Source organism: Eschrichtius robustus, chromosome 2, assembly GCF_028021215.1.
Source record: "Eschrichtius robustus isolate mEscRob2 chromosome 2, mEscRob2.pri, whole genome shotgun sequence".
NCBI classification, from domain to species: Eukaryota; Metazoa; Chordata; class Mammalia; order Artiodactyla; family Eschrichtiidae; genus Eschrichtius; species Eschrichtius robustus.
Window position 1 is genome coordinate 125,890,616 of NC_090825.1, and position 26,532 is coordinate 125,917,147.

Sequence of the window (26,532 nt, forward strand, 5' to 3'; positions counted from 1 at the left end):
AGCTTGTCTCCCCACCTCTTAGACCCAATCTCCTCCTCACAGCAGTCAGTGACCCATTAAACACGTAAAGGCATCGTAACATGTTCCCATTGCAATCAGAGTTAAGACTCAAGTTCATTAGACAAAAAAAAACCGTTAACTACATTAGGGCACTGTTCCACTCTGTTCATTAAGCATGAACAGACAAAAAAAAATCTCTGCCCTAATGGAACTGACACGTTAGTGAGGGGAAATGAGAAAATACACATTTTAAAACACAGTAAGTCGGGGGGAAAGGGGAAATTGGAGAAAAAAAAAGCAGGGAAGAGTGATGGGAGATGAGAGTCAGGCTTCGACTTTTTTAATTCCTCAAGCGCTGTGGCCCTGCCTAACCACCGCCTTGTGTTGCTCCTCCGCTTCCTCAAGTACTTCAGTGCCTTACTCGCAATACGCTCCCTCTTGACTTTGCAGATGCTGTTTCCCTCTACCTGAACCAGCTGCCTCTTCTTTTCATCTACTCATTATTCCGCTTTCAGTTCAAACGTTATTTCCTTTGGGAAAACGCCCCACACTCGGCCATATCGTACTCTAGGCTTCCGCAGCACCAAGCCCCTCACCTTTAAACACCGGTCATATTTTGACTTTATAGGGCGTTAGCAATTGTTTGTTGTGCATAACTTCATGTAAGCTCCTTGAGGGTACAGCAGTTATTCCCTTTGGTCGCCGCGAATTCCGCGCTTAGCACGGAGCGCACGCCCTTGTGACAGGAAACCAACCTACTCGCCGAATACGCCGGGGGCCGGAAGGGTTGCGTTTCGTCGGAAGACCGGGTAGGAAACGGCGCAGGGCCAACCCGACAAGCAGCGTTCCCATCCGGGGCCCAGAGAGAGAACGCCTTCCCGCGAAGGCTGCCGGGAAGCGTGGTTTTTGAAGCGAGCGTATCTCGTCACTTGGGGCAAGTGCGCGTGCGCAGCCTCAGTCAGCCGAGGTGGGGAACATGGCCGTCAGGTTCCTGTGGGCGGTCCGGCGGCGGATGCAGCCCCTCCTGGCCTCGAGTGGCGCGTCAGATGGCAGGTAAGCGAGGCAGGCCGGGGATCCGGGACGTGAGGGGGATGCAGGAGAAGCGATCCGGAGGGGCGATTTTAGGCTGGAGGGCGAGAGGACCTACCAAACCTCTCGGCCGCTACGACTGGGCGCTCACGGCCCCATCTTACAGAGCGGGAAACTGAGGTCTACAGCCTTGTCTCCTTGCCGGGCCGAGGAAGGTGGAAAGATCCGAGGTCACGCCCTCGGAGGTGGGAACTGTTCTTCAGCCCGAGCGTCGATTGAATTGGGGATGTACCCTTCCCACCCCCTTCTCGACAGCTTTGGTGTCTGCGGGTAATTTGGGATTCTCTCCCAACACCCTGTGTGATCGTATCTGAGCTTTACTTTACCCATCGGTAAAAGAAGGCCGTTGGACTTGGTCTTTACAAACGGCCCTTCCACCTGCCTTAGGGAGTTTGAAGTTCCGGTTGCTACTTTTATCCATCGGTTGCGACTTTTACTGATCATTTATCATGCCGATTGCAGAACTATGGGTAGTTCTTTTTATTCTCCCGTTTAATTGAGGAAACTGAGGTTTAGAAAAGTTGAGTAACGTCTCCAAACTTAAATACTCGTGAAGTGGTGGAACCCAGACCGGAAACCAGTCAGGGCTGTAGAATCGGCCCTTTAAAATTAGTGACCAATGTTACTTATTCTTAGGGACTATTCCCCGTTGACAGTTTATTTATCGGAAAGAATAAAAGTTGCTGAGTAGGGGGATGGGTCAGGTTGGATCTCTGAAAAGTAAATTAAATTACGGTGAAATCCAGAAATTTTGCATAACTGTTACCTTTTTAACACACATGACCCAGCACTAGGATGAGAGGTTGAATTCCGGGTTTCAAGCTTTTTTTTTTTTTTTTTCCTAGTCTTTTGGACAGTTTTTGGTGTAGGGAAGTGATCAGAAGGAAAATGTTCCCTTCTAATAAAATTTCCCCCGACTCCAGTTCTGAAACAGTAGCAATTGAATGGATGTGCCGCAACTCCCACTTTCTCACGCCTTGGGCCCTGGCCGTGTGCCCTTTCAACTGGCCCTGAGGATATTTTGACCTCCTTTCAATTGGATAAATGTAATTTGTTAGGCGTTTAGGAGGAAGGATCTGTTTCACCCTGTGTGATGTGTCCCAGATCAGTGGTGACCAATTTTCGGACTAAAAATGTGTAATCTTGTGTCATAATAACTGAATTCAGGACTGGCCTGGAAGATAAAAGTAATCTTGCCCACACCCTTATACTGATGGTTCCCTCTTCCCTTTCTTGAAGTGAACTCCTTTACCCCCTTTAAACCTTTGCTTAAATTTCACCTCAGTGGCCACTTTTCAATATATACCAGTTTACATAAATAAACTATTTGTTTTAAAGACCTTTTGCGTTCACAGATTTCTTGATGGTTTTACTTCATATCAAATTATGATGATCCAGGAGGTGTAATGGAAACTTCCTTGAAAAGGGGGGTCAGAACTGCTACAATCCAAGATCCACAAACTAGCCCCTACTCTAAACTTTTTATGTGAACTGAACTATATATCTATATGATCTGTTTCATTCACCTGTATATAGTTCACCGTCCACAACATATAGTAAATGTTTTATAAGTTTTTGTTTGACTTGATTTTACATATAGGTGAGCTCCCAACTCATTTTCTCTTAGTGTAGGTTCTCTTCCATAAAAGCCTTGCTTTTACTTAGAGCTTGTGATCAAGAAGGCTTTAGAATTCCAGGCCTCACTCCAATTCGATAAGGTACCTTTACTGGGCTTAATTTTCCCCACCTATAAAATGAGGGATTGAACCTGAACTGTACGGCTTTTTGTTTTGAATTCTTGCTTCTGATATTGCCCTGCTGGTTCTAGGTATTATAATTTCTTTTTGTCTTGCTGACTTTTGTGTCCCCACTTCCAGCTATTTCTACTGCCTGATGCTCAGTATCGTGATTCAACAATACTAACTGTGTAATCTTGAGCAAGTCATAAGCCTCTCTGAGCTTCGGTTTTCTCATCTATAAAATAGGGATGATGATAGTATTTATCTCACATGTTGTAAGATGAAAAGATGATTTAAGTAAAACCCTGTCAACTGTGTCTGGCATTTAAGCAAGCACATTATAAGTGTTTGTATTATTACTGAGACTGAAAGCACTTTGTCTAGAGAGAGTCAATCTGGGAAACATTCCAGCCTCTGAACCTGGTTATAACTTCAGCTGTTTGTGACGGCATTTCTTCATAATGCACCACCTCCCTCCCACTTTAGGGGATGGCTGCATCCTTTCAGCACTGCCACCCAGAGAACCGCTGGTGAAGACTGCAATTCTGAGGACCCTCCTGATGAACTTGGGCCCTCTCTTGCAGAACGAGCCTTAAAGCTAAAAGCTGTTAAACTGGAGAAGGAAGTCCAGGATTTAACAGTGGGTAGATTTTATATTATCACTTCATATATTCTGTATCATATATCATATTTTCTATTATCTGTTTATATTATCTATATTCACATCTTTTCTCTGATTTAAATATCCATGTAAAGTTTTTTAAGTCAGTTTTTAAACTGTTTCTTCTAATTAGCTCTTTACCCCTCTTGCTAGATATACTAGGCAAAATAATCTGTACTAGTTCAAAAACATTACTGACTGCGGATACTCATCTCTTTTCAGTTCCCTGGTGTGTCACAGTACTTAGATACCTGATATTTTGGTAGCTTCAAAGGAGGTACAGTGCCTGGCATGTAGTACACACTCAATTAATATTTGTTGAATGAGTGAGGTCATTTGTCATTGTATTCTGCCAATCAGACTACCTCTGGCTTACTGTGCCAGTACTAGACTGACAGACTTTGAGAAAGAGAAATAATTAGAGTAATTCCAAAGCAGGACCACCCAAAAACGGTAAGGAGTTTGGAAGGTGTCTTGTGAGAGGAATGAAAGGAACCAGGGATTATAAGAATGAAAGAAGAAAAGACTAAAGAGGCTAAATAATTGCCTTCAAATAGATGACATATTTTTAAAACTTACTCTTGGCTATCCTAGAGTTCAGTTCAACAAAAGAAAGTTGAAGGGTGGCAGTGTTGCCTGAAGGTGAAAAAGAAAGCTTTTTCTCAAGATAATGAGCTTGAAAACAGTTGTTCTGTGTTCAAACTGGCAGCCTAAATGACAGCCTATCAGGGCCGCTCTAAAGAGAGATTCCTGCTATGACTGGGAATTTGGAGTAGCTGATCTAAGATTCCTACACAACTCCTGCTGTTGTTGTTGTTGTTTTAATAAAAATCTATACCAAGGGTGAAATTTGTAAAGTAAGCAAAAAGTTTCTTTTCCACCAATAGGCATTTGTTTTCTTATCATTTTGACTTTGCTTTTGATGCTCAGGTGAGATACCAGAGAGCTATAGCTGATGGTGAAAATATAAGAAGGCGAACCCAGAGATGTGTAGAAGATGCCAAGATATTTGGTGAGAGGTTTATTAATAATAAAAATACCTTTTAGTTTAAGGGCACTTACTAACAGTTGTGCACACTGAACTCAGCAAAAGACACATCTGGGTCCTTAACCAATCTATACCCTACCCTTCCTCTATCCCCCTAGGCTTTCTGCTCTGCTTTTTGGGAATGTTGTCAAGTGAACCATTTGCTAAAGTAATGTTTGCCTTTATTTTCCCCTGACCTTTGTTATTTTATTTTTCAAGCATGTACGGTTAACATTCTAGTGCCTATACAGGCAATTCTGTTTAACTCATTAATGAACAAGTGAATCATTAAGATGTTCAGAAGAGAATCCAAAGAGCAGACACATAGGCAGTCATAAATGCTGAGATTTGCTTCACATAAGCAAAACTGGTCCATAACCATAGTGCAGTAATCAACTGTATCTCCCCCAGACAGTTTTCACAACTATAGACAAAAATCATTTGCATTACTCTCAGTGTTCTACAGCTTGCTGAGTTATAACTCAAAGGTTCAGACTACGTGGAATCAGATAACCCTGAAAGCTGTGCTAGATTGAATCTATTTTTTCACTGATGGCATTGAATAATCTTTTTGGTACATTTCAAAGTCGTTCAGAAATTTTTTCCTAAATGCACCACTTCTTGTTCCGAATTTGTTCATGAAAATGTTAATTGAATAACAGGGATTCAAGAGTAAAGGGCAAATCTGTGATTACTTGCTGTACTCACAGTTTAATATGGAGCATTATACTTTGACTACACATAGAATGGAGTGCTTGAGGGGCCCTTGGATTCTATCTAGTCCAGTCTCCTCTTATAGGCAAGCTAGGAAAAGTTATTTGACGACAGGCGTAGATATGATTCCATTGATTCCTGATCCCTAATGTATTATTCTTTCCCTTATATCACACTCCTTCCTGTTCTCTGGATTTTATCCGCTATCTGTACAGGGGATTCACTCCATTCCTGTCCTGTCCAACCCTAGTCCTTTGGCTTAGCCTTCTGCTTTTCGTTCAGTGCTATAGATATCACGTTTCAAGACTTTGAGTAAATACTAACCCCCAAATTGTATTCCTGAATAGCTAAATACTGACCCCAGTTGTGTTCCTGATATTTCATCCAAGTTTTAGTCTCATATTTCCAGCTATCAGGGCTCAGTGGCCAAGCCTGCCACCTGTTAGTCCATAAATACAGTTCTGAATTTCATCAGAAAAAATTTGTGGAAATTTATTTTCTCTTTTGTTAAATAGTCACCTACATAAGATGCTTGATTTTGCCTCTTGTCCCACAAAACGTAAAATATGTACTATATGGACCTTTAGAGAAAAAGTCTGCTGACCTCTAACCACAGGGAATTTTTGTAGCAAATAGAACAATTGTGATAAGGGGAAGACTTCCTGCCTGCTTGAGGGGAGCAGGGTGAGTTGGCTTACCAGAAGTCAAGCTTCGATGCATGAGGAACTGGCTTATGTCAGTTTCCTCAAGAATTAATAAGGTTCTCAGGGACAAATACTTATTAAATAAACTCAAAAGAATTTGGTAATCTAATTTGTTAATTTATAGAGAAAAATGTGTCAAGCAAAACATGCCACATAAGTCATTTGCTTGGGTCATTTCTTCTTATGGTCAGGAATACTTAGAAAATTGAAGATTGCTCAGTGAGCATGGAAGTAGAAAAAAAGAAGAAAGCTTTCATTGTCATTTAATTAACATACAGTGTAGCATGATGACTATCCTCCTTCCAGGGACAGTCTTGTCTCAGTAACCCATTTTCTCTTAAACAGGTCACAGAGATCCTTTTTTTCCCTCTAAGAAATGTTGCGGACACCAACCATCTATTGAAGTAAGACAGTAATAGGAATAGGATCAGAGACTGAACCCCTCACTGTACAGACAAGAGAACCTAGGCTTCTGTTTACCCAGATTCATACAGCTTTACTGACTAGAAGCCAGGACTTTTTGTACCATGGCAGTGTACAAATCAGTCCAGCAACTTACAGCTTTCAAATTCAATTTGAGTATTTGTCTTCCTTTGTATAGCCAGGGAAAGCCTTTGATGTCCCTGATTGATCTTTATCAGACATTCTTTCCTCTTGGATGTAATTCCAAATTTTATCAGTATACTTTTCAAACCTTTAGCTAATCTCTTCTACCTTTTCAGCTGATGTCATTAACAGCCATTAATATATATGGCTACCATCCCTCATAGTGATGGGAGAGGTATCTTGTGGAACTCACCAAGTCTAGTTCCCTGGAAAGGCCTGCTGCTTTCACTCTTTCCTCTCCATTGCCTCCTCTCCTACTCCAGACCATATTATACCAAGATTACTTCAGTCAGCTCTCTTCCATTTCTTATATCTTTTCTTCCCACCCATCTGTGATGCCCCCAGCACCCCACATTCATTGTGTATGTTACTAGACAATTTGACTCCTCTTCAACTTGTTTTGCTCAAGAAGCTATAATGGATTTCTATTACCCAGAAGTTAAAGGTAGAATTTTTGCCTCTCTGTCAGTCATTCCTTCCCATCCAGGCAGTACATACCTGGGACATCTCTCCTCTGTCATCATCTCTTTTATTGGCTGTCTGCTTTGACACAGGGCCTTAAACCTGTCGCTGGACTAAAGCTAGATCAACAAAGTCCTTCGCCCCTCACCAGCTCCTACCAGGGCCTTTGTGTTACCATAGGTATCTGTGATGATGATATTCCTTATCATTTCTGTAAGAAGAATGAAGAATGCAGCATTGGGAGTAATGAGATTTCTCAACAACTGAGTTCACTTTTATAAAGTTTATGTGACTCTAAAAAGATGAGACAAGCTTGGTGGCCTGTCTCCAGCAAGTGTATATAACTTCATAGCAGGCATTAAGAGACTTACCTCATCCGTGGAGTATATTTTTTTCCTGTTCTATTTAGCTAATCCTCAAGAATAAACCACTCTTTGACTCCTCCTTAGCACAGTCTTGTCAACTATTCTTTTATTATTCCCCCATCAATGAAATACTAATGTCTTGTTCCTATTGAGAATGTATGCCTTTCCACAAATGAGACAGGCGGGAATTTTCAAAATATACATAACTTAGTACTAAAGGTGAATAGCAACAAAGATACAAGAAGCATATGTCAAGTTTTTAAAGGACAGGTTTCTGAACCTTTTGTATATAGTCTCACCTAGTTCTTGGGTTCTAACCATCTTCCCCATTTCCCAGAATGCTTCTAGTCATATGCCTTCCAAGAGAAATGCTGGCTCGTCAGTTGGGTTTCAGGGGTAATCATTGGTGATGATCCCTGAATCCTTTGTGGCAATTTCTGCATTTCCTGGGGTACCCAGTACACCAGCCAGCTCTCTGAGCCTTCCCCAAACTGCACCCTCAAGAGCAGAGTGGTTTCCTCACAAACAATAAGAGTATTTGGTTTCTCTGTAGGAATTCAGAGTTTCTGTAAGGATTTGGTGGAGGTGGCAGACATTTTGGAGAAGACTACAGAGTGTATTTCTGAAGAAACAGAGCCTGGGGACCAGAAGCTCACTCTGGAGAAGATCTTCCGAGGCTTGTCACTTTTAGAAACAAAGCTGAAAAGCGTGTTTGCCAAACATGGCCTGGAGAAGATGACACCCATTGGTGACAGATATGACCCTCATGAGCATGAACTCATCTGTCATGTGCCAGCTGGTGTTGGGGTGCAGCCTGGCACTGTGGCATTAGTAAGGCAGGATGGCTACAAGCTTCATGGCCGCACCATTAGACTCGCCCAGGTGGAAGTGGCAGTGGAGTCTCAGAGAAGGCTATGAATGGGCCCAGAGGAACTGAAAGTTCTCCCGGAGTGCAGTCACCTGTGATTCCTTTATTTATTAAACTAGGTTCGTATTGTACATGAGGTACTTCATGTGATCTGTTTTGGATTTAGTCATATTGGCTTTATTTCTAAGATACTCTTTTGATTTAATGTGACCTGTTTGGTCTCATCAGAAGTCTTGCCATTGGGCATTTGAACAATGTGACAGGTGTTCCTGTGGCCTTATCAAAATATGTTTAAGAAAATTATTTTTAAATTGGTACTCTGATGACTTTCAATCCAAAATTTTTTTTAAAGGTGGAAATGAGTATATGTTTATGTATTTTCAACTAAATATTCCTTACTAATGGTCCCTATAAAAGGAATTGTATAGAATCTTGTATTTGTGGAAAAAGGAGATGGTAGGGATTGGTTTAACATTTGGGTACTTAAATGATAAAGCTTTATAGTTGTATGAATTTAAATCATTTCGGTTGATTTTTATGCACGTAGATTTTTCAGGACTTCCCATTTTTATTTTATTTTTCTTTTAGCCATCTTTTGTCCTTGTAGTTCCTGCCAGATAGACTTCATATTCACACTCATTGTCCCTTTTCAAATCCCATTTACAAGGCTAATGGCCCAGGCAAGACTTGGAAGGCAGAGACTGGCAAGAAATCAAGATACGAGGTCCCTTTCAAGCAAGTATGGCCGAGAAACCTTGTGCTTTCTTTGTTATCTTCAAATTGTTTTCAGCCTCCTCCCTAGGTATATAATCATTTCAGGGAAATTGAGGCAGCACCAACAGCTAAAGACCTAAATTGGTCTATATAGGTAATTTACCCACAACTTCTCTTTCCACCAGCCCTTAAATCCTCTGCCACTTTGTCAGATTTACCTTATGATCCTTTATTAGATTACGTGGGGAGGTGGTCAGGACAAAAAAATGTTAGGGTCCCATGATTCCTCATTAGTTATGCTAGGTTTGGGGTGTTTTTTTTGGGGGGGGGTACTCACAATTCACTACCTCTCTTACATTGACAAGCTTTATTTCCTAGTTTTTGTGTCTGTCTTATGTCACATGTGTAAACATCTAGCTCCCCTTTTATGTATTGACCTCCTAGAGTTAATGAGCCTATGTGTATATTTTTTATTTCAGTCTTGCTTATAGATAGTGTTCTGTAAAAAATTTATTCAATAAATGAGTTAGTGAAAGAATGAGATATAGATATAGATATATATCTATATATATATATATATCAATTGGACATTAGAAAGGAGGTCATATGGTTATTTTAATGTTAGAAGCAGCCTTCATGATGATCTAATCTCACCCCTTCAGCTTCTTCTGAAGTATGAAAACATAGTCCTTTTAGGACTAGACTCAAAGAAAAAAAAAATCTCTAAAACTAGTAAACTAAATTTTAGTGAGAACTTAAGTAAGAAACAACTAGATATTAACTTCAGTCATTTAAGATTCAACAGTTCTATAACAAACATGCAAATATGTCCCCAGCAGAGAATTAAATGTTGTTAGGTGTCCAGATTGCCCAGGTTTAGGTTTAAGTTACTTACCCATAAAATAAATCCATTTCTACTAGAACTCTATGACCCCATTCTGTGGGGTGGTGAAAGTTATCCTCTTAGACATCATAGGTAGTTCTAGCATACTACACAAGCATGTATCAACAAAGCATCCCCCAATGAGTCCTACCACCTCCGCCAGATTTAGACACTTAAAAAAAACAAATACATGCTTCTAAGATGCAAGCAAAAGACTGTTGGTGAGATTTTAAAACCAGAACCTCTTTTGGCATTCCACTAAGTGCATACTGTAAATATAATGAGCAGTCAGATTTCACAATAGGAATTTGTCTTTTTTTGCCTTCATTCCTTTGAGATTGACAAATAGTGAGGACAAGAAAATGAGCCAATTATGATTTCCTTTGTGTTCTTGGATCACTAGCTATCATTACCAGTGAATTAGAATAACTATAATTTTAGGTGTGGAATGTTCTGATTACTTGAAGAGTTTTTAAATATTCCTTGCAACCTCCTGTTTTAGCAAGTAGACTGAGAATAATTTTAGATTCTTCTATTATTCAGTAGTTTTGCAGACTTAAAAGTATAAATTTAGAAGATGGAGCTATAACAGTGAGAATCTCAAAATGCTGAAGGGCTTTCACGAGCCAGCGCAGCATAACAGAGCATATGCTTAGTAGGCATCAACTTGAACATAATTCCCAGCCTAGTCACTTCACTCTTCTGAGCCTGCTTCCACGTTTGTAAAATGGTTATAATTCTCAAAATATTGCGAGGATTAAGCGAAATGTGCAAATTGCCTATTACAGTAGGCCCTCAAATATTTATTTTTATTGCCTTTTATTATACACATTGTTTTTCGTATGTTTTTATAGTTGCCTAAAGTCTAGGGGAAGGGAAAGACTGGTTAAGTGGTGCTTGACTATAAAAAAAAATTGTAAGCTAATCAATCACAGTGAACTTATTTTCCTTTTAGCTTCTGTTTTTTGTGTTTGTCTGTTTTAACCGTAACAAGGAAATCTACATTTTTAGACTGGAGAAATAAGAAAATTGTTTCAGTGCCCTTAATTATTTTCATCTTGATGGTAAAGTAAAAAGACATCATTGGCTTGCAGACGATATGTGTAAGGAAGCTTTGACTTATTTGAAGAGGGATCTTGGTGCTTTAGTACTTGGATTTTACGAATCTTTTGTGGATTTTCCTCACTGCCATAAAGGAATTATTCAGTTTGATACTGATATAAGCTTGTGGTGCTCTTTCATGGCAAAGGATTTAATAAGTGAAGAAAGGTTCTTAAACACTAAAGCAAAATCTAATAAGGAAGACTAAGGATGAAATATAATCTTCGGAAACAACTTTAATAAAACCTTCATTGAAATAACTGTGTTTCACGTGTTTAGTGTCTTTGTCTGCCAGATTCATATTGTGTATTGACGTGGTCACTTCACTGATTGCTGACTCACCTTGTTGACACTCAGTGGAGGTACCAGCAGCCCAGCCAAGTGGATGCAGTGTAGGCATTCCACACCTTGCCTTGGTGTTGAAGTCTTGTCTGTTCTTCTACCTCCTTGACTTGCTTCCTTCTGATATCTATGTATTTCTTAGATCTGGACTCCTGTTTCTGCCTTCCTCTCTGGCACTGCCTTTTCTTGTGCTCGCTTCTTGGTTCTAATTGTCTTACCTGCTTTAATCGTTTCACTTGAACTGCAGGACTTCTGACCATCCTCTCAACCAGATTACTGGCATGTGGCCTCCTGCTTCCATAAGCCCTTCCCCAACCTTTGCCTGGCCTTTCCTTTACCTCTGCTTCTCCACTGGCTTCCACATACCCAGCCTCCTGGCTAAGTGCCCCTCTTTGGAACCAGCCTTTCCTGTAGTTTTGGCCTTGCATTTTCATCATTCTTCCAGTCTTGTCTGCATACCCTGGCTCCATAATCCATTGTTCCTCATACTCTCAGTGCTAGTTTGTAAGTATATTCTTATTCCTGTCCACTCAGACTTTGTCCACATTCTCAAATTCACTGGAGGTTTTAAAACACGACTCCAAAATCTCCTTGAATCTGGACCAATAGAATATAAGGGAAGTGACACTGCTGGTTTCTGACCCAAACCTTCCTGTCTCTGGATGCTCACTCTTGATACCCAGCCATCAAACCAAAGAGTGAGCTCAAGTAGCCTGTGGAGTGGAACTGAGGGCCATGGCTGAGCTTTCAGCTGACAGCCAGCACCATCCTGCCAGCCATCTCAGTGAGCCACTTTGAAAGTGGACTCTCCAGTCCCCAGTGGAGCAGCCCCACCTGACATAACATGGAACACAGATGAGCTGATCTCACTGATCCCTGCCCAAAGTGCAGATTTAAGGGCAAAATAAATGATTGTTACTTTTAACCACTAAGTTTTGGGGTGGTTTGTTATGCGGCAATAAATAACTGATTGGGTCACCCAACCTCACTCCCAGTCAAACTACTAGTTTTGCACCTCGGCCACCAGAATTATGCCTCCTTGCTTTTCCTCTTAAACAGCCTTTTTGAACTTGTCCTACAACTTTGAGACACATCATCGATGTGTTGTAGGATTGGAAGAACTTCCTAACAGAAGAAAATACAGCTCTAGAATCTAGAGTTACCGAGGACCCTAAAATTAAAAGCAAAGTAGAGTCAAGTTGAGTTTTAAAGTTAATATGATTTTACCCTATCAAAATACTGCAAGAATTATATTGTTAGCACATAAGAGAACATGGACAAAGTGATGCTGAATGCTTGTTTTAAAAGATAATTTAAGGCACTATCTTGAGTCTGGAAATGAACTTAAAAGGTTTTCCATTCTAACACAAATACTGCCAAAAAGTCTTTCTTTTTAATATGAGAAATGCATGTTTATTCATCTACTACTTTACTAGTAATCTAGATTGCCCTGTTAAGACTCACAGAGCTGGTTGGAAACTCAGATCTATGCCCTTTTACTATTCTCCGAGTCCCTTCCATTTCTTCTCTTAGCCATAATCTGACTGAATAAACATGAATTTTCCTTATTTTATCCTGAAACTCATCCCCAATTTTATTTTCTGCTAGAGGAAATCTGTCCTTCATAGTGTGGTAAACTAGCCACAGTGAGCTGCTCTTGTTTTCCTAGAGGGTGAAAATGGGAGCTTATCCCTTCCTTCCCACCTTTCCTCCCCTATGAAAGGAGAGTGGATGAAACTCTTACCTTTTGTTTTTAAGTAGAAGGCAGAGACATAAACTGTATGTCAGAACTGCAAATACACGTAGTAACTAACAGCAGTCTTGAAAGCATCTGGCCTTGTTTCAGCATATGCTGAAACAAGTAGCGTCTAGCCATCCCGACTGCCTGACTGGTCAGCAATTTCCAGCACTTGCAGACACTGCCAAGTGATTTCACATCCCTTATCTCACGTGATTGCCACAACCACCTAGAAAGGCAGAGCACGGAAACAAAACGAGACACAGACAAAAGCACGCTACAGAGCCACTAACGCTCAGAGGTTGCATTTGAACCGAGATCGTCAAAGCTTCAATTCTTTCTCTGCCGTCAATCCCCCCAGAGCTGGGCCCTGGTCCTGAAGCTGAGCACTCGAAGCGCGCACACCTGCGCCGGAGCAGGACGAGCCAGCCAATGAGGAAACCGCATCCAGGAGGCGGGACGGAGAAGCTGCCAATGACAGAGCCTGTCCCCAGAGAGATGCGGCTAATGAGAGCCTCCTGCCGGAGAGGGAAGGCTGCTTGTCCAATGAGAGGCTGCGACCAGCGAGGCTGGAAGACGGAACAGCCAGTGGGGCGCCGGGGCGGGGCGGGGAGCCCAGCGCCAACCCGCGACTGCCCGAACCCCGGCGTGCTGCCCCAGTCGCTGCCCGCCATGGCCCGCGCTGCCCGGCTCTTCGCCGCGCTGGCCGCCCTCCTCGCCGCCGCCGCTACAGGCGATGCCCGGCCCAGCAAAATCGGTGCGGGAAGGACCGGGTGGGGTGCTGATCTGGGGAGGGCTGCGAGGGAAAAGTGTTGTGAGCCGGGAGCCTCTGGATGGGGGAAGGGGAAGGCAGCTGGGCGAGGGAGGGGTCCTCGGGAGAGGAGCTGGGTGGAGAAGAGCCGAGGCACTGCGACTGGGCGAGGAAGGGGACCGCAGTAGGCAAGGTGCTGATGGGGAGGGAGGCGTGGGCTTGTGTCCAGGGCTACCTGGGGCGGAAAAGAGGCTTGGGGCAGGACTGGTCACCGATCTTACCGGAAGGTCCAGGGACACTGAGCATCTGCCGTGGATCTGGCTCTTTGCCAGGTGCCCCCAGGACAGAGATTCTGGCCTCTCTGGTTGACGTCATTCACACAGGTTTATTGAGGGTTGTCTGTGTAGCAGGCACAGTGCTCCACAGTTCCTGTGTGGAGAAGAGACTGCACAATACAAGGAAGTTAGTACTAAGGCTGAGAAAGCACTGTGACTACAGAGGAGGGGCACTTCACCCCAGTCTTTGTGGGCTCTGGGAGGGCTTCCTAGAAGTAACATCTAAGCCAAAACCTCATGGAGGGTAGGAGGCAGTTCTAGGGGAGACAGAACCCATGGTAAGTCCTCTGGGGATAGATTTGCTGAATGACGAAGTGGGGGATTTTTAACAGCAGTCTTCTTACTTACTTGCTTCCTTTTGAAATTTTCAAACATAGACCAAAGTTGAATGAATTGTACAGTGATCACCTGTATACCCAGCACCTAGATTCTGCCGTTAAGAAACTGCTACTATATTTGCTTTATCACATACCTATCACATGTGCATTAATCCATCTTACATTTTAATACATTTCAAAATAAATTGCAGACATCAGGACATTTTGCTAAATACTTCATCATGTATATAATTGACTAGAATTTCATATTTGTTTACACTTTTTTCCTCTTAACATTTGTCATTTTAACTCTACATGAATGAAAGGTTTTCAAGTCCCTCGTATATAAAATTCCCATAGGCAGAGATGCTGGGCTTCTGGTGTGAAGGAGAAGGAGTCCCTAATCCACTAGGCTGCCCTCTGTGCGCTCTAGGTGGCAGGGAGGGATGCCCCATGGGAGCACCACAGACTTAACAGGGCCAGTGCAGTGCTAAGGTTTGGATTACCAAACCACAGCTCAGGCCATAAAGGGTTAAGACAGGCTGAAGCGTGCCAGAAATCAGTTTGGGACTGAACATTTAGGGTTTTCAGAGGAAAGAGAATCCTGAGGGCTGGAGTGGCCAGAGAAGGCCTAATGGAGGAGGTGGATTTGGAGCCAGGGTTTGAAGGATGGGGAAGAATTAGGCAGGCAATGTCTTGAGATGCAGGGCCTCCCCCATCTCTTGGGAAAGGGCAGCAGAGCAGGACATTTCCCACTGACCAGTGAAGAAGGGGCAGGGCCTCCTCACAGCTCTACCATTTCTGGCAACGCAGAACTTGCTACCTTCCTCATTCCAGCCAGCCCTACCCACCTCACCCCAGGCATCATCAAGGCAGGATACCTGGCAATGCCATGCTGCCCTGTAGCTTTCCTGATTTTCCTCAGCCCTCTGACAACAGCCTCTGTCTGTCCTTGGTGGTTTGGACTCTACCCACAATGGGAACGAGGAGCTTCCTGTTAAGATGGCTTAACCCTCAGGCTGCTGCATGATCAAATCTGAACACCTCGGTGTGGCACTGCACCCTTTTTCTTTTAATTTATTTATTTTATTTATTTATTTTTGGCTGTGTTGGGTCTTCATTGCTGTGCGCGGGCTTCTCATTGCTGTGGCTTCTCTTGTTGCAGAGCACAGGCTCTAGGCGCGCGGGCTTCAGTAGTCGTGGCACACGGGCTCTAGAGCACAGGCTTAGTAGTTATGGCGCACAGGCTTAGTTGCTCCGCAGCATGTGGGATCTTCCTGGACCAGGGCTCGAACCCGTGTCCCCTGCATTGGCAGGCGTATTCTTAACCACTGCGCCACCAGGGAAGCCCACATTGGACCCTTTAAACTCCCCCATAGTTCCACATGTGGCCTGCTCATGCTGTTCTCTCTGCAGAGAATGTGTTTCTGCTCACTGGCAAAGCCTATTGTCCTCCAGGGTCGTGATCAACGTTGCTTCCCTGTGAAGCCTGGGGCCCACACCCTCAGGCAGAATTCATTGCTTCCTCAGGATTCTCTGGAATCCCGCTGTTGCACTTGGTCACACGTTGTCATTGCTAACAGTGCATGAGTCTGTCCGCCCTCTCCCCGCCTATGCTCAGGGGGACCGGAGCTCTCCCTGTTTGATTCATCCTATGTCCAGCACATCTTACCATAGACCAGAGAGTGGGTGTCAGTTTGTGGGTGTTGAATGAGCTGACTCTCAATGAGGTGAGGTCTTCTGCTTCCCTGTAGTCCTTGGGCAGCTTCCAGGCCTTGTGATAGCAGTTTCTCTGGGGGGAAAAAAAAAAAAGGGGTAATTTGGGGCTTGGTCGAAAATGGAAGTGGTAGGGAGCACATTGGTTTAAAAGGTTAAGGGCATTCTTGGAAGTGGCTTTGTAAACACTGAGATGAAGGAAGTAGTTTGTTCTTTCAAGATGCAAGAAATAGTGAGCTCTACTGCCTGCCAGGATCTGGGGACACAGGGACCTGCCCTCAGACCTTAACAGATCATTTGAGTATAGTGTGCCATGGACTAGGCCAGGGTAAGGAGAGTGCTGTGGGACTATGCAGGAGGGACACTTGTCTTAGGCGGGTCAGGCAAGCCAGCTAAAAACTACATACAAGGGCCACAGAGGTCAGTGAGGCAAAGGGTGACAGAGCATTTCTGACAAAGGAAGCAGTGAGGGCAAAGGCACAGGCATGAGAGAGCAAAGTCCCATGCTCCACAGCAAAAGAAGTCAAGACAAGAAGGTGGAGTGTTGCAAGGGTGAGGCAGGGAATGGAATAAGTAAATGGAGCCCAGATCATAAAGAACCTTGTATTTTTGCCTTCTTGACAGGAGCCTGTGGTCTTAGGGCCCAACATGGGTCTAGTAAGGACAAATCACACCAGCTTTATCTCATTCTCTTTTTGAGTAGGTTATAAGACTGTCAGATGAGAGGAAAGATGTGTCTTAGATATGTGGTGGGCAAAAATTGTGGGTAGCATGGCCATCCATTTCAGTAGTTTCATAGCTGCTTTACTGTCCTCTCAGTGCTATGTAATGATTACTATCTGTTTGGTCAGCGGTTCCTAGCAGCACCTCAGAGCCCTGTCCAATGAAACGCTTTTCTCAGTGACTTGGATGAGACTATTGATGGTATATGAACCAAGTTTGCAACTAACAGGAAGGCAGGAGGCGTAGTAAAGACAGTGGGTAAGACCCAAAAAGACGTCAACGAGCTGAAACTTCGTAACAAGAGTTCAAAGCAGAATAGATGTCCTATACGGTGATGAGCGACCCATCACAGGGTGAATTCCAGGCTCGGCAAACACAGATGTGGAAATGACTTATGTGTCAGTTGGGAGGTTGCAATAGACCAAGGGTTGGCTGACTTCTTCGGTAAAGGGCCAGAGAGTAAATATTTTAGGCTGTGCTTACAGTCTCTGTTCCAACTATACTCAACTCTGCCTGGCATGAAAGAGCCATAGCCAATAAGCTAAAGAAAGGGCGAGGCTGCATTCCAATAAAACTTCAGCTTGCAAAAACAGGCATCTGCCTAGATTTGGCCCTAGGGCTGTAGTTTGACAACCCCTGGATTAAGGAGTGGATTCCAAATACAAATCTAACCTAATGTGCCTGTCGGTGACCAGGTTTTCACCAATTCGCAGTGAAATAAAACTAGAGACAATGTAAAGAGTCTGTATAAAACTAAACTTATACTTTTAAAATAAGCATCCTGAATTTTGAGATTCTTTCCTGTTCCTTTGCTGCTAACTTGTCTTTTTCTTTATAAAATAAGGGTTATAGTAGGTGGCAGTGTTCAGGTTGACCTTTGCTGTTTATTAATAGCTTTACTAAGAACGAGTCTGCAGATTTCCTTTTTGAGATGTTAAAAGCCTATGAGATGCAAATACCTGGGAACCACCGGCCCAGGAGGCTGAGAAGGTGTGACCCGCAGTCTCACGCCCATGCTCTGTCTCTCCCCACGCCTGCCTCCGGGGCCTGCTGACAGCCGTGGTTGGAGCCGGAATTGGGGGCTCTGCCGTGGCCCATTTCCTCCAACAGCACTTCGGTCCCCGGGTGCAGATCGACGTGTTTGAGAAGGGGACCGTGGGCGGCCGCCTGGCCACCATCTCGGTCAACAAGCAGCACTACGAGAGTGGCGCCGCCTCCTTCCACTCCCTGAGCCTCCACATGCAGGGCTTCGTCAAGCAGCTGGGTGAGTGCGCCGTCCTGGGGCTGGCGGCAGCCATTGGGCCCTTCCCAGATTACCCTGATGGTCAAGTCCGGAAGGTCATATAGCCCAATCTCCTCGTTTTACAGATGGAGCAGCTGAGACCAGAGAGGGGAAGGAACTTGCCTGAGGTTACACAGTGAGTTAGTTGCAGAGCCGGGATTAGAACTCAGGTTTGACCTCCCCCCCAGGCCAGTTTCTTTCCCTTTCAATTTGCTGCTTCTCAATAATCATAATCATAATGGCTTCCACATGGTGTGTGCTTGCCAAGTACCTGGCATCCTTCTAGGTGATACATAAGCATTACCTCCAATCCTCCCTACCAGCCTGCAAGATGGGTGTTGTATCTCCTCCCAAGGAAACTGAGGCTCAGAAAGCATATACACCTCGGCTAAGTCCCTGCAGCTAATAAGTGAGAGAACTGAGATTCAGCCCCAGCAGCATCTATCAAAACCACAAATACGGGGCTTCCCTGGTGGCGCAGTGGTTAAGAGTCCATCTGCCAATGCAGGGGACACGGGTTCGATCCCTGGTCCGGGAAGATCCCACATGCCGCGGAGCAGCTAAGCCCGTGCGCCACAACTACTGAGCCTGCGCGCTAGAGCCCACGAGCCACAACTACTGAAGCCCGCGCGCCTAGAGCCCATGCTCCGCCACAAGAGAAGCCACCGCAATGAGAAGCCTGCACACCGCAACGAAGAATAGCCTCTACTCGCTGCAACTAGAGAAAAGCCCACGCGCCGCAACTAGAGAAGGCCCAAGCACAGTAACAAAGACCCAACTCAGCCAAAAATTAATTAATTAGTTAAGTTTAAAAAAAAACCAAATACATGTACGGTTGGATGCAGAAATTCCATTTCTCAGAAGTGATCCTGTAGGTGTACCCGCAGATGTTCAGAGTGGCAGGCACACAAGGTTGTTCATTACAGCATTGTAATAGCAAAAAGTTGAAAATATCCCACCTGCCCGCCCACTGGGATCTGAGATTAAACAAAGTATTGTTTAAGTACACAGCCGACTGCTCAGCAGCCAGAGTGAGGAAGTCCTGTAGGCCCAGGTAGAGAACAGTCTCCAAGACACATATGTCAATAAGGTGCAGACCAGTGTATATAGTATGTGGGGTGAGGGGAGGGATAACTCAGAGATATGTACACATTTATAAGTGTTTGCACAAAATATCTCTAGAAGGATGCTGAAGGAATACACTTACTGGTTGCCTCTGGGTAGGGGAACTTCGTGGCTTTGGGACAGGAATAGGAGGGAAAGAAAGAAAAACCCTTGACTTAAGGCAGGTCCTATAATCGCTCAGCCTCACTTTCCGCATCTTTACCTGGGGGTGCTAACACCTGTTCTGCCTCTCCCGAGGCTGTGAGAAGATGAAGTGAGATACGAAGACCCAGTGCTCTGTAAGTTGTAGAGTGCAGGCAGTTGCCAGGAGCTGTGATTCCTTCCATGTGGCCTTGGTGCCCAGGGCTGCCATCTCAGAGCAGGCCCTGTTGGCTGTCAGCCCCTGGACGGTCCAGGATGACGTCTGAATTTCCCTCACTCGTGGCTGAGTGGACCCCTGTTGGAAAAAAATGTAAAATGGTACATTAGTTTAATTTTCATTTCTTTGTTGACTAGCCAGGCCAGACATCTCCCCAGTGTATTGTATACTGTTCTTAAACAAGCAGCACAGATGCACAAACCGTAGTGTTCATATTCCCTTTAATGGAGCCGATCCACGTGCATCCTTCAGGACGGCCCCTGAATTTAAGCTTCAGGCATTGCTAGGTTCCCCCGGGGCGGGGGGTCCTCCGAAGGGGACCTGAGGGCCTCCTCCTTGTCTCCTCAGGGCTGCGGCACCGGCGCGAAGTGGGAGGGAGGAGCGCCATCTTCAACGGAGAGGACTTTGTGCTGGAGGAGACTGACTGGTACCTGCTGAACCTCTTCCGCCTCTGGTGGCACTACGGCATCAGCTTCCTGAGACTGCAGATGTGGGTGGAGGAGGTCATGGAGAAGTTCATGAGGTAGGGCTGGGTGAAGCGTGGGGAGGGCATTCTAGAAGGAGAGAGGAAGAGAGGTGCCGGAGGAACCAACGTGACTGTACACTGTCCAAAAGGAAAAGGTACTTGCTGGGTGTGAGAATTCCGCCCAGGCTCCAAGCACGCCCAGCATCGGCAAGGTGCTTGCTTAGCGCAGCGGTAGTTGGTCTCTCGCGTTGTCACACTGGCATCCTCTTTCCCTCAGCTAAACTGGTAAATAAAAGCATGGGTTGCAAACTCAGCCACCTTTAAGGGCCCACCTGGGGTATGAATAAGTGAAGAAGTTGGGTGGAAGGGAAGGCTAGGGAGTGAGGGGCCCTGAAGAGCCAGGCCCCCCTCTGAAGGGGCGGCCGCTCTCTGCTCAAGCCACTGGTGGCCATGGGGGAATGCCATCTTCCAGTGTTTCAGAAGAAGCTGGAAATCCAGTATATGTGAAATCTCCCAGTTTCTCAGTGCACACAACCAATTCATCTTATAAGGCAAATGAAACATACCTGTCAGCCACAAGCAGCCTGTGGGCCACCATTTACAAACTCTTCTGTCCCCCAGTCCCACCATGAACAAACAGCTTTCTTTACCACCTGTCTCCTCCTTGGGTCCTGGACCCCTCCCCATCAACTCCAAATAACGAGGACAAGTGGTCTGTTGTCACCCTGTCCATCTCTCGTAATCCACTCACTCACCAGGATGGTACCCAGCTCTCCCCCACAGTCCTTCCTGAAGGTTCTCCCTGTTTCCTGGCCCAGATGCAGAGGCTGCAGCATCAGACACTCAGTCGTGGCCTCTAGACCTCCTTCCTGGTTTCTGGCACTTCTCTGCTCTTCCCACTCCTGTGACCATGCTTTTCATGGCACTTCCTTCTGTTCTCCGGGTGTCCCCAAAGTCATGTCTTCACTCCTCTTTCCTCTTTCTTATATTTTTCTCCCTTGTCAATTTCATCTAAACCCCCAGGGCCAAGTTCTCCCTTTTGTGGGAGACAGCCTCTACCTGTCGGCCCCCAGTTTCCCCTTAAGTTCCAGACCCACTAACTAATCAGTTTCTAACTGCTTTGTGGACACCCCCATCTGGGTGTCATGTCCGTAACCAAACTCAACACGTTTACAGAGCAGCCCAAGCAGAGGCAACTTTTCAAAGGCCAGCCGTCCGAAAGTCCATCAGCAGATGGTTCCAGGCAAATGCCAGCCCCTGAGATTGGGGGAGTTGTGGGAGAACAAGCCATTATCGAGGGGGTGAGTGGGAGGCCTGCTGGACCGAGCCAGACAACTTTGACATAAGGCAGTTGCCATCGGGTCCGATGCGGTCCTAGAAGCCACTTCGGGCAGAGCCAAAGTTGCTGGAGAGGGGATGTGTCCATGGGGGCGGGCATAGCCCACTGCTTGGCAGTCCCAGCTGAGTGAGAAGAGGACTGTGAGCTCAGGCAGGGAGTGGCTTGAGAGGTGACATGTTTGTCATTCAGCAGAGCCACGATGTGAAGCCAGGTCTGGTGGGATTCCAGAGTATTTGCCCTTCCCTCTGGGCTGTCCCTCTAAGTGAGACAGGCCGACCACAACCAGCGAATAGGCCAAAGGTACCATAACCAGCCTCCTCTCCCACCCACTGCATGGAGAGGAGGGGGCAGGTCCCTGCTGGGCCAGACCCAGCAGCAGGCAGTCAGCTGAAAGGCCTTCCTGCACAATGGCTCTGGCTCCACTTGTCTCCCAGGATCTATAAGTACCAGGCTCACGGTTATGCCTTCTCCGGTGTGGAGGAACTGCTGTACTCGCTGGGGGAATCCGCCTTTGTTAACATGACCCAGCGCTCCGTGGCTGAGTCCCTGCTCCAGGTGGGCGTCACACAGCGCTTTATCGATGATGTCGTCTCCGCTGTCCTGCGGGCCAGCTACGGCCAGTCAGCAGCGATGCCCGCCTTTGCCGGTAAGCCTCCAGCCCTCGGCCTGCCCACCTGCCCTTCCCTGGCCCTCCCTGTGATAACCTCACATTTACCTGGCTCAGTACAGTTGCCTAACCAACACTGCCGCCTCTGATTCTGGCATCTATCCTCCAAGCTGTCAGGAGATGGTATTCATCCCACTTCACAGACGGTGAAAGGGAGGCTCAGCTCTCAGGTCCTGTGTGTTTCTACCACTCCTGTTTGGATCTGTTTCAGGAGCTGTCCCATTGAGGCCTCTGGGCCCCTGGGTATTTATCTGTTAGAGCACCGCATCTTCCCAGCTTATTACTGGGGCAGGTGGGCACATGTACCACCCACCATCCTCCAGCACAGGCCACAAATCTGCCCGAGAGTCGTCAGGGCATGTCTTCCCCAAGGCATGATGACCATTCTGGGCCTTGAAAGATGCTGTAGGATTTTGCTGGGGTGGTGGAGGGGCAGAGAGGGGCATTCAAGGTTGAGGAGCTACATGGGCACTCACTGGCCTGCTTGGCTGTGTCCTTCTCCTCTCCCCCTCCTAACATGGAAGGCCCAGGCTCGGTCCTTTGTCCTCTTCTGCTCTCAACTACTTAGCCTCCCTTGGTGAGTTCAGCCAGTCTCAAGGCTTTAAATTCCACCCACCTGACTCCCAAATATGACCTCCAGCCCAGACCTCTCTCCGAAAATGCAGGCTCATGTGTCAGCTGCCACCCTTGTGTCTACACTGGAAGGGCTAATGGGCGTCTCAGACTCAGCACGTCCAAACCTGAGCCTCTGATCTTTCCCCTCAAGCCTGCCCCTCCCAGCGTCTGCCCAGCTTGGCTGGTAATTACTCCTTTCCATTGCTCCAGCCAAAACCTTGAATCATTTCTTTCTCTCATATCCTTTATGTCATATGTCAGGAAATCCCATCTGCTTTACCTTCCACGTATACCCAGAATCTGACTGCTTCCTACCACTGCCTCTTCCTTGGTCTAAGCCACCAACATCCCTCAGCAGGATTACTGCAACTCTCCTACCATGTCTCCCACCCCCCCGCCCACCCCATGGCCCCCCAAGCTCAATGCATCAGCCAGATGATCCTTTTAAAACAAAAGACAGATCCTGACAGGCCTGCATGTAAAACTGTAATGGCTTCTACTTTCCTTCAAGGAAAACCCAAAGTCCTTCTAGTGGCCTGCAGGGCCCTACATGGTCTAGGCCTCAGCACCTCACCGCTCCCTCACCCCAAACTAGCCACTCTGGCCTCCTTGCCATGTCTCCAACGTCCCAGGCGCACTCACACCTTGAGGTTTTTGTGTGGCCATCCCTCGGCGTGGAGCATTCTTCCCTGAGACACAATCATGGTAAACTCTCGCTGTCCCATGTCTTTGTGAAGATGTTGCCTTTTCATTGAAGCTGCCCCTACCCGTCCTGCCCTGCAGGTATCATCTTCCAGCAGACTACTTGATCGACTTATTTGATCTCCTCCCACTAGAAGGCAGGCTTTCCAATGGGAACCTCTGTCTCCTTCGTTTACTGATGTATCCTTACAATAGTGCCGACCATCATAGGCACTCAGCCCATTTTTGCTGAATAAATGAATGAAAAGGTTTATAATTAACAAGCACCTCCCATATGCCCAGGATACTATTCCTCTGGCTCTTGGCACTGCTAGCTCCTTCCCACCCTTCAGGTCCTGCCTAGTTTCACCTCAGCGAGACTACCCTGCTCACTCTGCCAGTATCTTGTATGTATCCTTCAAGATATCACATACCACACAGTTCACCCATTTAAAGTGTAGGATTCAGTGGCTTTCAGTATATTCAGAGTTGTGCCTCCATCACCACAATCAATTTTAGAACATTTTCACTGCCCCAAAATAAACCCCATACCTATAGCCATCAGTTCCCCAACATCCCCCAGCCTTCCAGCCCTAGGCAACCACGAATCTACTCTGTGTTGCTCTGGATTTGCCCATTCTGGGCAGTCTGTGTAAACAGAATCATACAATCTGTAGTCGTTTATAGTGGCTCTTGCACTGAGCCTAATGTTTTTACTTCACAACATTGTGAATTTTGTTGCAGTTATTTGTGTGTATCGTCTCTCTGTGCCCAGGGTTGGGAGGAGTCTTGGCCTGGGAGAGAGGCCCCGGTAGGACGGTGCTGGACTCTCCAGCCCACTGCCCAGTGGTTCTGAGAACCCACTGGCGGCCCTCCCTCCCCCTTTGCCCAGGAGCCATGTCGCTAGCTGGGGCCCAAGGCAGCCTGTGGTCTGTGGAGGGAGGCAACAAGCTGGTTTGTTCCGGTCTGCTGAAGCTCACCAAGGCCAACGTGATCCACGCCACGGTCACCACTGTGACCCTGCAGCAAACAGGTGAGTAGACAGAGCAGGGGCCATGTCCACTCCATTCCTCAACAGTGAACACTTCCACCTCCTCTGTCCCTAAAGCCCTGGTTTATGACCTGCCGGGGAGTGGTTCCCAGCACTGCCGAGTGACACCAGAGGGCACTGTTGCCCTGATTCAAATGTCAGAGCCAGAAAGCAGAGACTTGCATTAATCTAGTCCCATTCATTTGACCACCGAGGACTTTGAGCCACAGCCTTGCCCACGTTCCCCCAGCTAGTCAGAGGCAGAGCCAGAGAAAGAGCTCGTGTTTCCTGACTCCAGTCCAGGGCTCGCCCTGCAGCCACACCAGCACGGAAAGACTGGGACCCAGCAGCTGGAAAGCCCAGCTGCACCCACGGAGGGTCTCGTCCCCTCAGTGCAGGGCCCCAGATGGCAGGTAAGTGGGGAGAAGCTGAGAAAGAAGCGGGCTTTTGTGCTCTCTTCCCTCTCCTTCTAGAGGGGAAACCCTTGTACCATGTCAAGTATGAGAATGAGGTGGGCACAGGCTCTGACTACTACGACATAGTGGTCATCGCCACCCCCCTGCACCTGGACAACAGCAGTACCATCACCTTTGAAGGCTTCGACCCGCCCATCGATGTCGTCCAGGGCTCCTTCCAGCCCACCGTCGTCTCCTTGGTCCATGGCTACCTCAACTCTTCCTACTTCGGCTTCCCCGACCCTAAGCTTTTCCCCTTTGCCAGCATCCTCACCACAGACTTCCCCAGCTTCTTCTGCGCCCTGCACAACATGTGTCCCGTCAACGTCTCGGCCAGCTTCCGGCGGAAGCAGCCTCAGGAGGCCGCCGTCTGGCGAGTCCAGTCCCCCCAGCCCCTCCTTCGCTCCCAGCTGAAGACCCTCTTTCGCTCCTACTACTCAGTGCAGACAGCCGAGTGGCAGGCCCACCCCGTCCACGGCCCCCACAGCCCCCTCCCGCGGTTCGTGCTGCACGACCAGCTCTTCCACCTCAACGCCCTGGAGTGGGCGGCCAGCTCCGTGGAGGTGACGGCAGTGGCTGCCAAGAACGTGGCCCTGCTGGCTTTCAACCGCTGGTACCAGGACCTAGACAAGATTGACCAAAAGGATTTGATGCACAAGGTAAAGACTGAACTGTGAGGGCTCCGGGGAGAGCTGGAAACGTCCAGCCCCTGCTCAAGACGGATTCCCCCCACCGCAGCGGCCAAGGTTTTACAAGCCACACTCACCCACAGAGCCCTTCTCTGACCCCTCGTGTGTGGAGCGTCTTTTCTCTCCAGTGTGGGTCCTGGTGACCAACTCTCTGCCTCTCCATCTTAAGGATTTTCACAGTGTTGCTTCTTTTGAAGAGGGGAGAGTAAGAGAGGGGGAAGGACATTCAAGCCAATGTATTCATTTATTTATTTTTTTTAAGAAGAAATAAAAATCCATCTTAAGCTGCTTCTGACTTGGTTTTCTAACTAGGAGACAGTGATAACTATGGGAGGGAATATAAGGCAGAGAACTCTGAATCAAATTTCCTTATTGTTTTCCCCTGCCTACTCCCAGCATGTACCTGAGGCAACACCTACAATGAAACATATGTAACCAGCTGGTTACAAATAGAGGGAAGATGAGAAAACATAAGACAGGATTAAAGCTCTTATTTACTGTAGGCTTGCTAGATGCAAGGTACCTAGTTAAGAACTTAATAGACACCATCCAAGCCTCTAGACAACACTGCATATTGGAGGAGATGACTGTGGTAGGATACAAGGAAGAAACGGTTACCCCAGCAGAGCTGGCAGTATAGCCCCGAGCTTCCTGGTAACCAGTGGAAAAAAGGGAAACATACCAGGCCAAAGGAAGAGGGAAGCTTTTCCTTGGCACCTGGAAGAAGTGACCATTCTGTCCCTTAAGCAAGAGTTGAGGAGTAATACCGTGGATCTGTCTTATAAGAAAACAAATTCCCAGCTGGTGGAGGGCAGTCCTGCCTCACCCCCAAGCATTCATCCCAGAAGAGGATAGGGAGAAAAGAGGTGCTGAGATGGAGTTCTTCAGAGGTTGGATGCCCAAGTCGCATCCAGACCTGCTAAATCTGGCTCAGGGGAGGGCCCAGATCCCCAGGATGACACAACACTGA

At 46.5% G+C, this 26,532-nt stretch overlaps 2 protein-coding genes across 4 annotated transcripts; both read left to right on the plus strand.

The window, feature by feature from the left end:
* The first annotated feature begins 962 nt into the window (after positions 1 to 962).
* On the plus strand, positions 963 to 11,193 carry GRPEL2 (GrpE like 2, mitochondrial). Of its 2 annotated transcripts, XR_011073124.1 has the most exons (5): positions 963 to 1,053; positions 3,315 to 3,468; positions 4,420 to 4,501; positions 7,921 to 8,354; positions 8,903 to 11,193. XR_011073124.1 is itself a non-coding variant. In XM_068536166.1 (4 exons), exons 1-4 carry the CDS (start codon positions 977 to 979, stop codon positions 8,283 to 8,285), a joined length of 678 nt encoding a protein of 225 aa, XP_068392267.1. In that variant the 5' UTR covers positions 963 to 976; the 3' UTR covers positions 8,286 to 11,193. The 2 variants fall into 2 exon arrangements, 1 of the variants encoding a protein (XP_068392267.1); XM_068536166.1 differs by having other exon boundaries at positions 7,921 to 11,193.
* A 2,429-nt stretch (positions 11,194 to 13,622) lies between these two features.
* PCYOX1L (prenylcysteine oxidase 1 like) lies at positions 13,623 to 25,851 on the plus strand. Of its 2 annotated transcripts, XM_068536167.1 has the most exons (6): positions 13,623 to 13,770; positions 17,913 to 18,119; positions 19,969 to 20,143; positions 21,860 to 22,071; positions 24,281 to 24,421; positions 24,892 to 25,851. In XM_068536167.1, exons 1-6 carry the CDS (start codon positions 13,686 to 13,688, stop codon positions 25,548 to 25,550), a joined length of 1,479 nt encoding a protein of 492 aa, XP_068392268.1. In that variant the 5' UTR covers positions 13,623 to 13,685; the 3' UTR covers positions 25,551 to 25,851. The 2 variants fall into 2 exon arrangements, with proteins under 2 accessions (XP_068392268.1, XP_068392269.1); XM_068536168.1 differs by lacking the exon at positions 17,913 to 18,119 and having other exon boundaries at positions 13,630 to 13,770.
* Positions 25,852 to 26,532: the final 681 nt, after the last annotated feature.

What these genes read in the sequence shown, in the direction of transcription:
- GRPEL2 (XM_068536166.1), top strand. Translation starts at nt 977, where the DNA reads ATGGCCGTCAGGTTCCTGTGGGCGGTCCGGCGGCGGATGCAGCCCCTC. An exon ending in AGTGGCGCGTCAGATGGCAG is followed by an intron (nt 1,054 to 3,314) that starts GTAAGCGAGGCA and finishes CTCCCACTTTAG; the next exon opens with GGGATGGCTGCATCCTTTCA. An exon ending in AGGAAGTCCAGGATTTAACA is followed by an intron (nt 3,469 to 4,419) that starts GTGGGTAGATTT and finishes TTTGATGCTCAG; the next exon opens with GTGAGATACCAGAGAGCTAT.
- PCYOX1L (XM_068536167.1), top strand. Translation starts at nt 13,686, where the DNA reads ATGGCCCGCGCTGCCCGGCTCTTCGCCGCGCTGGCCGCCCTCCTCGCC. An exon ending in GTCATGGAGAAGTTCATGAG is followed by an intron (nt 20,144 to 21,859) that starts GTAGGGCTGGGT and finishes CTTGTCTCCCAG; the next exon opens with GATCTATAAGTACCAGGCTC. An exon ending in TGTGACCCTGCAGCAAACAG is followed by an intron (nt 24,422 to 24,891) that starts GTGAGTAGACAG and finishes CTCTCCTTCTAG; the next exon opens with AGGGGAAACCCTTGTACCAT.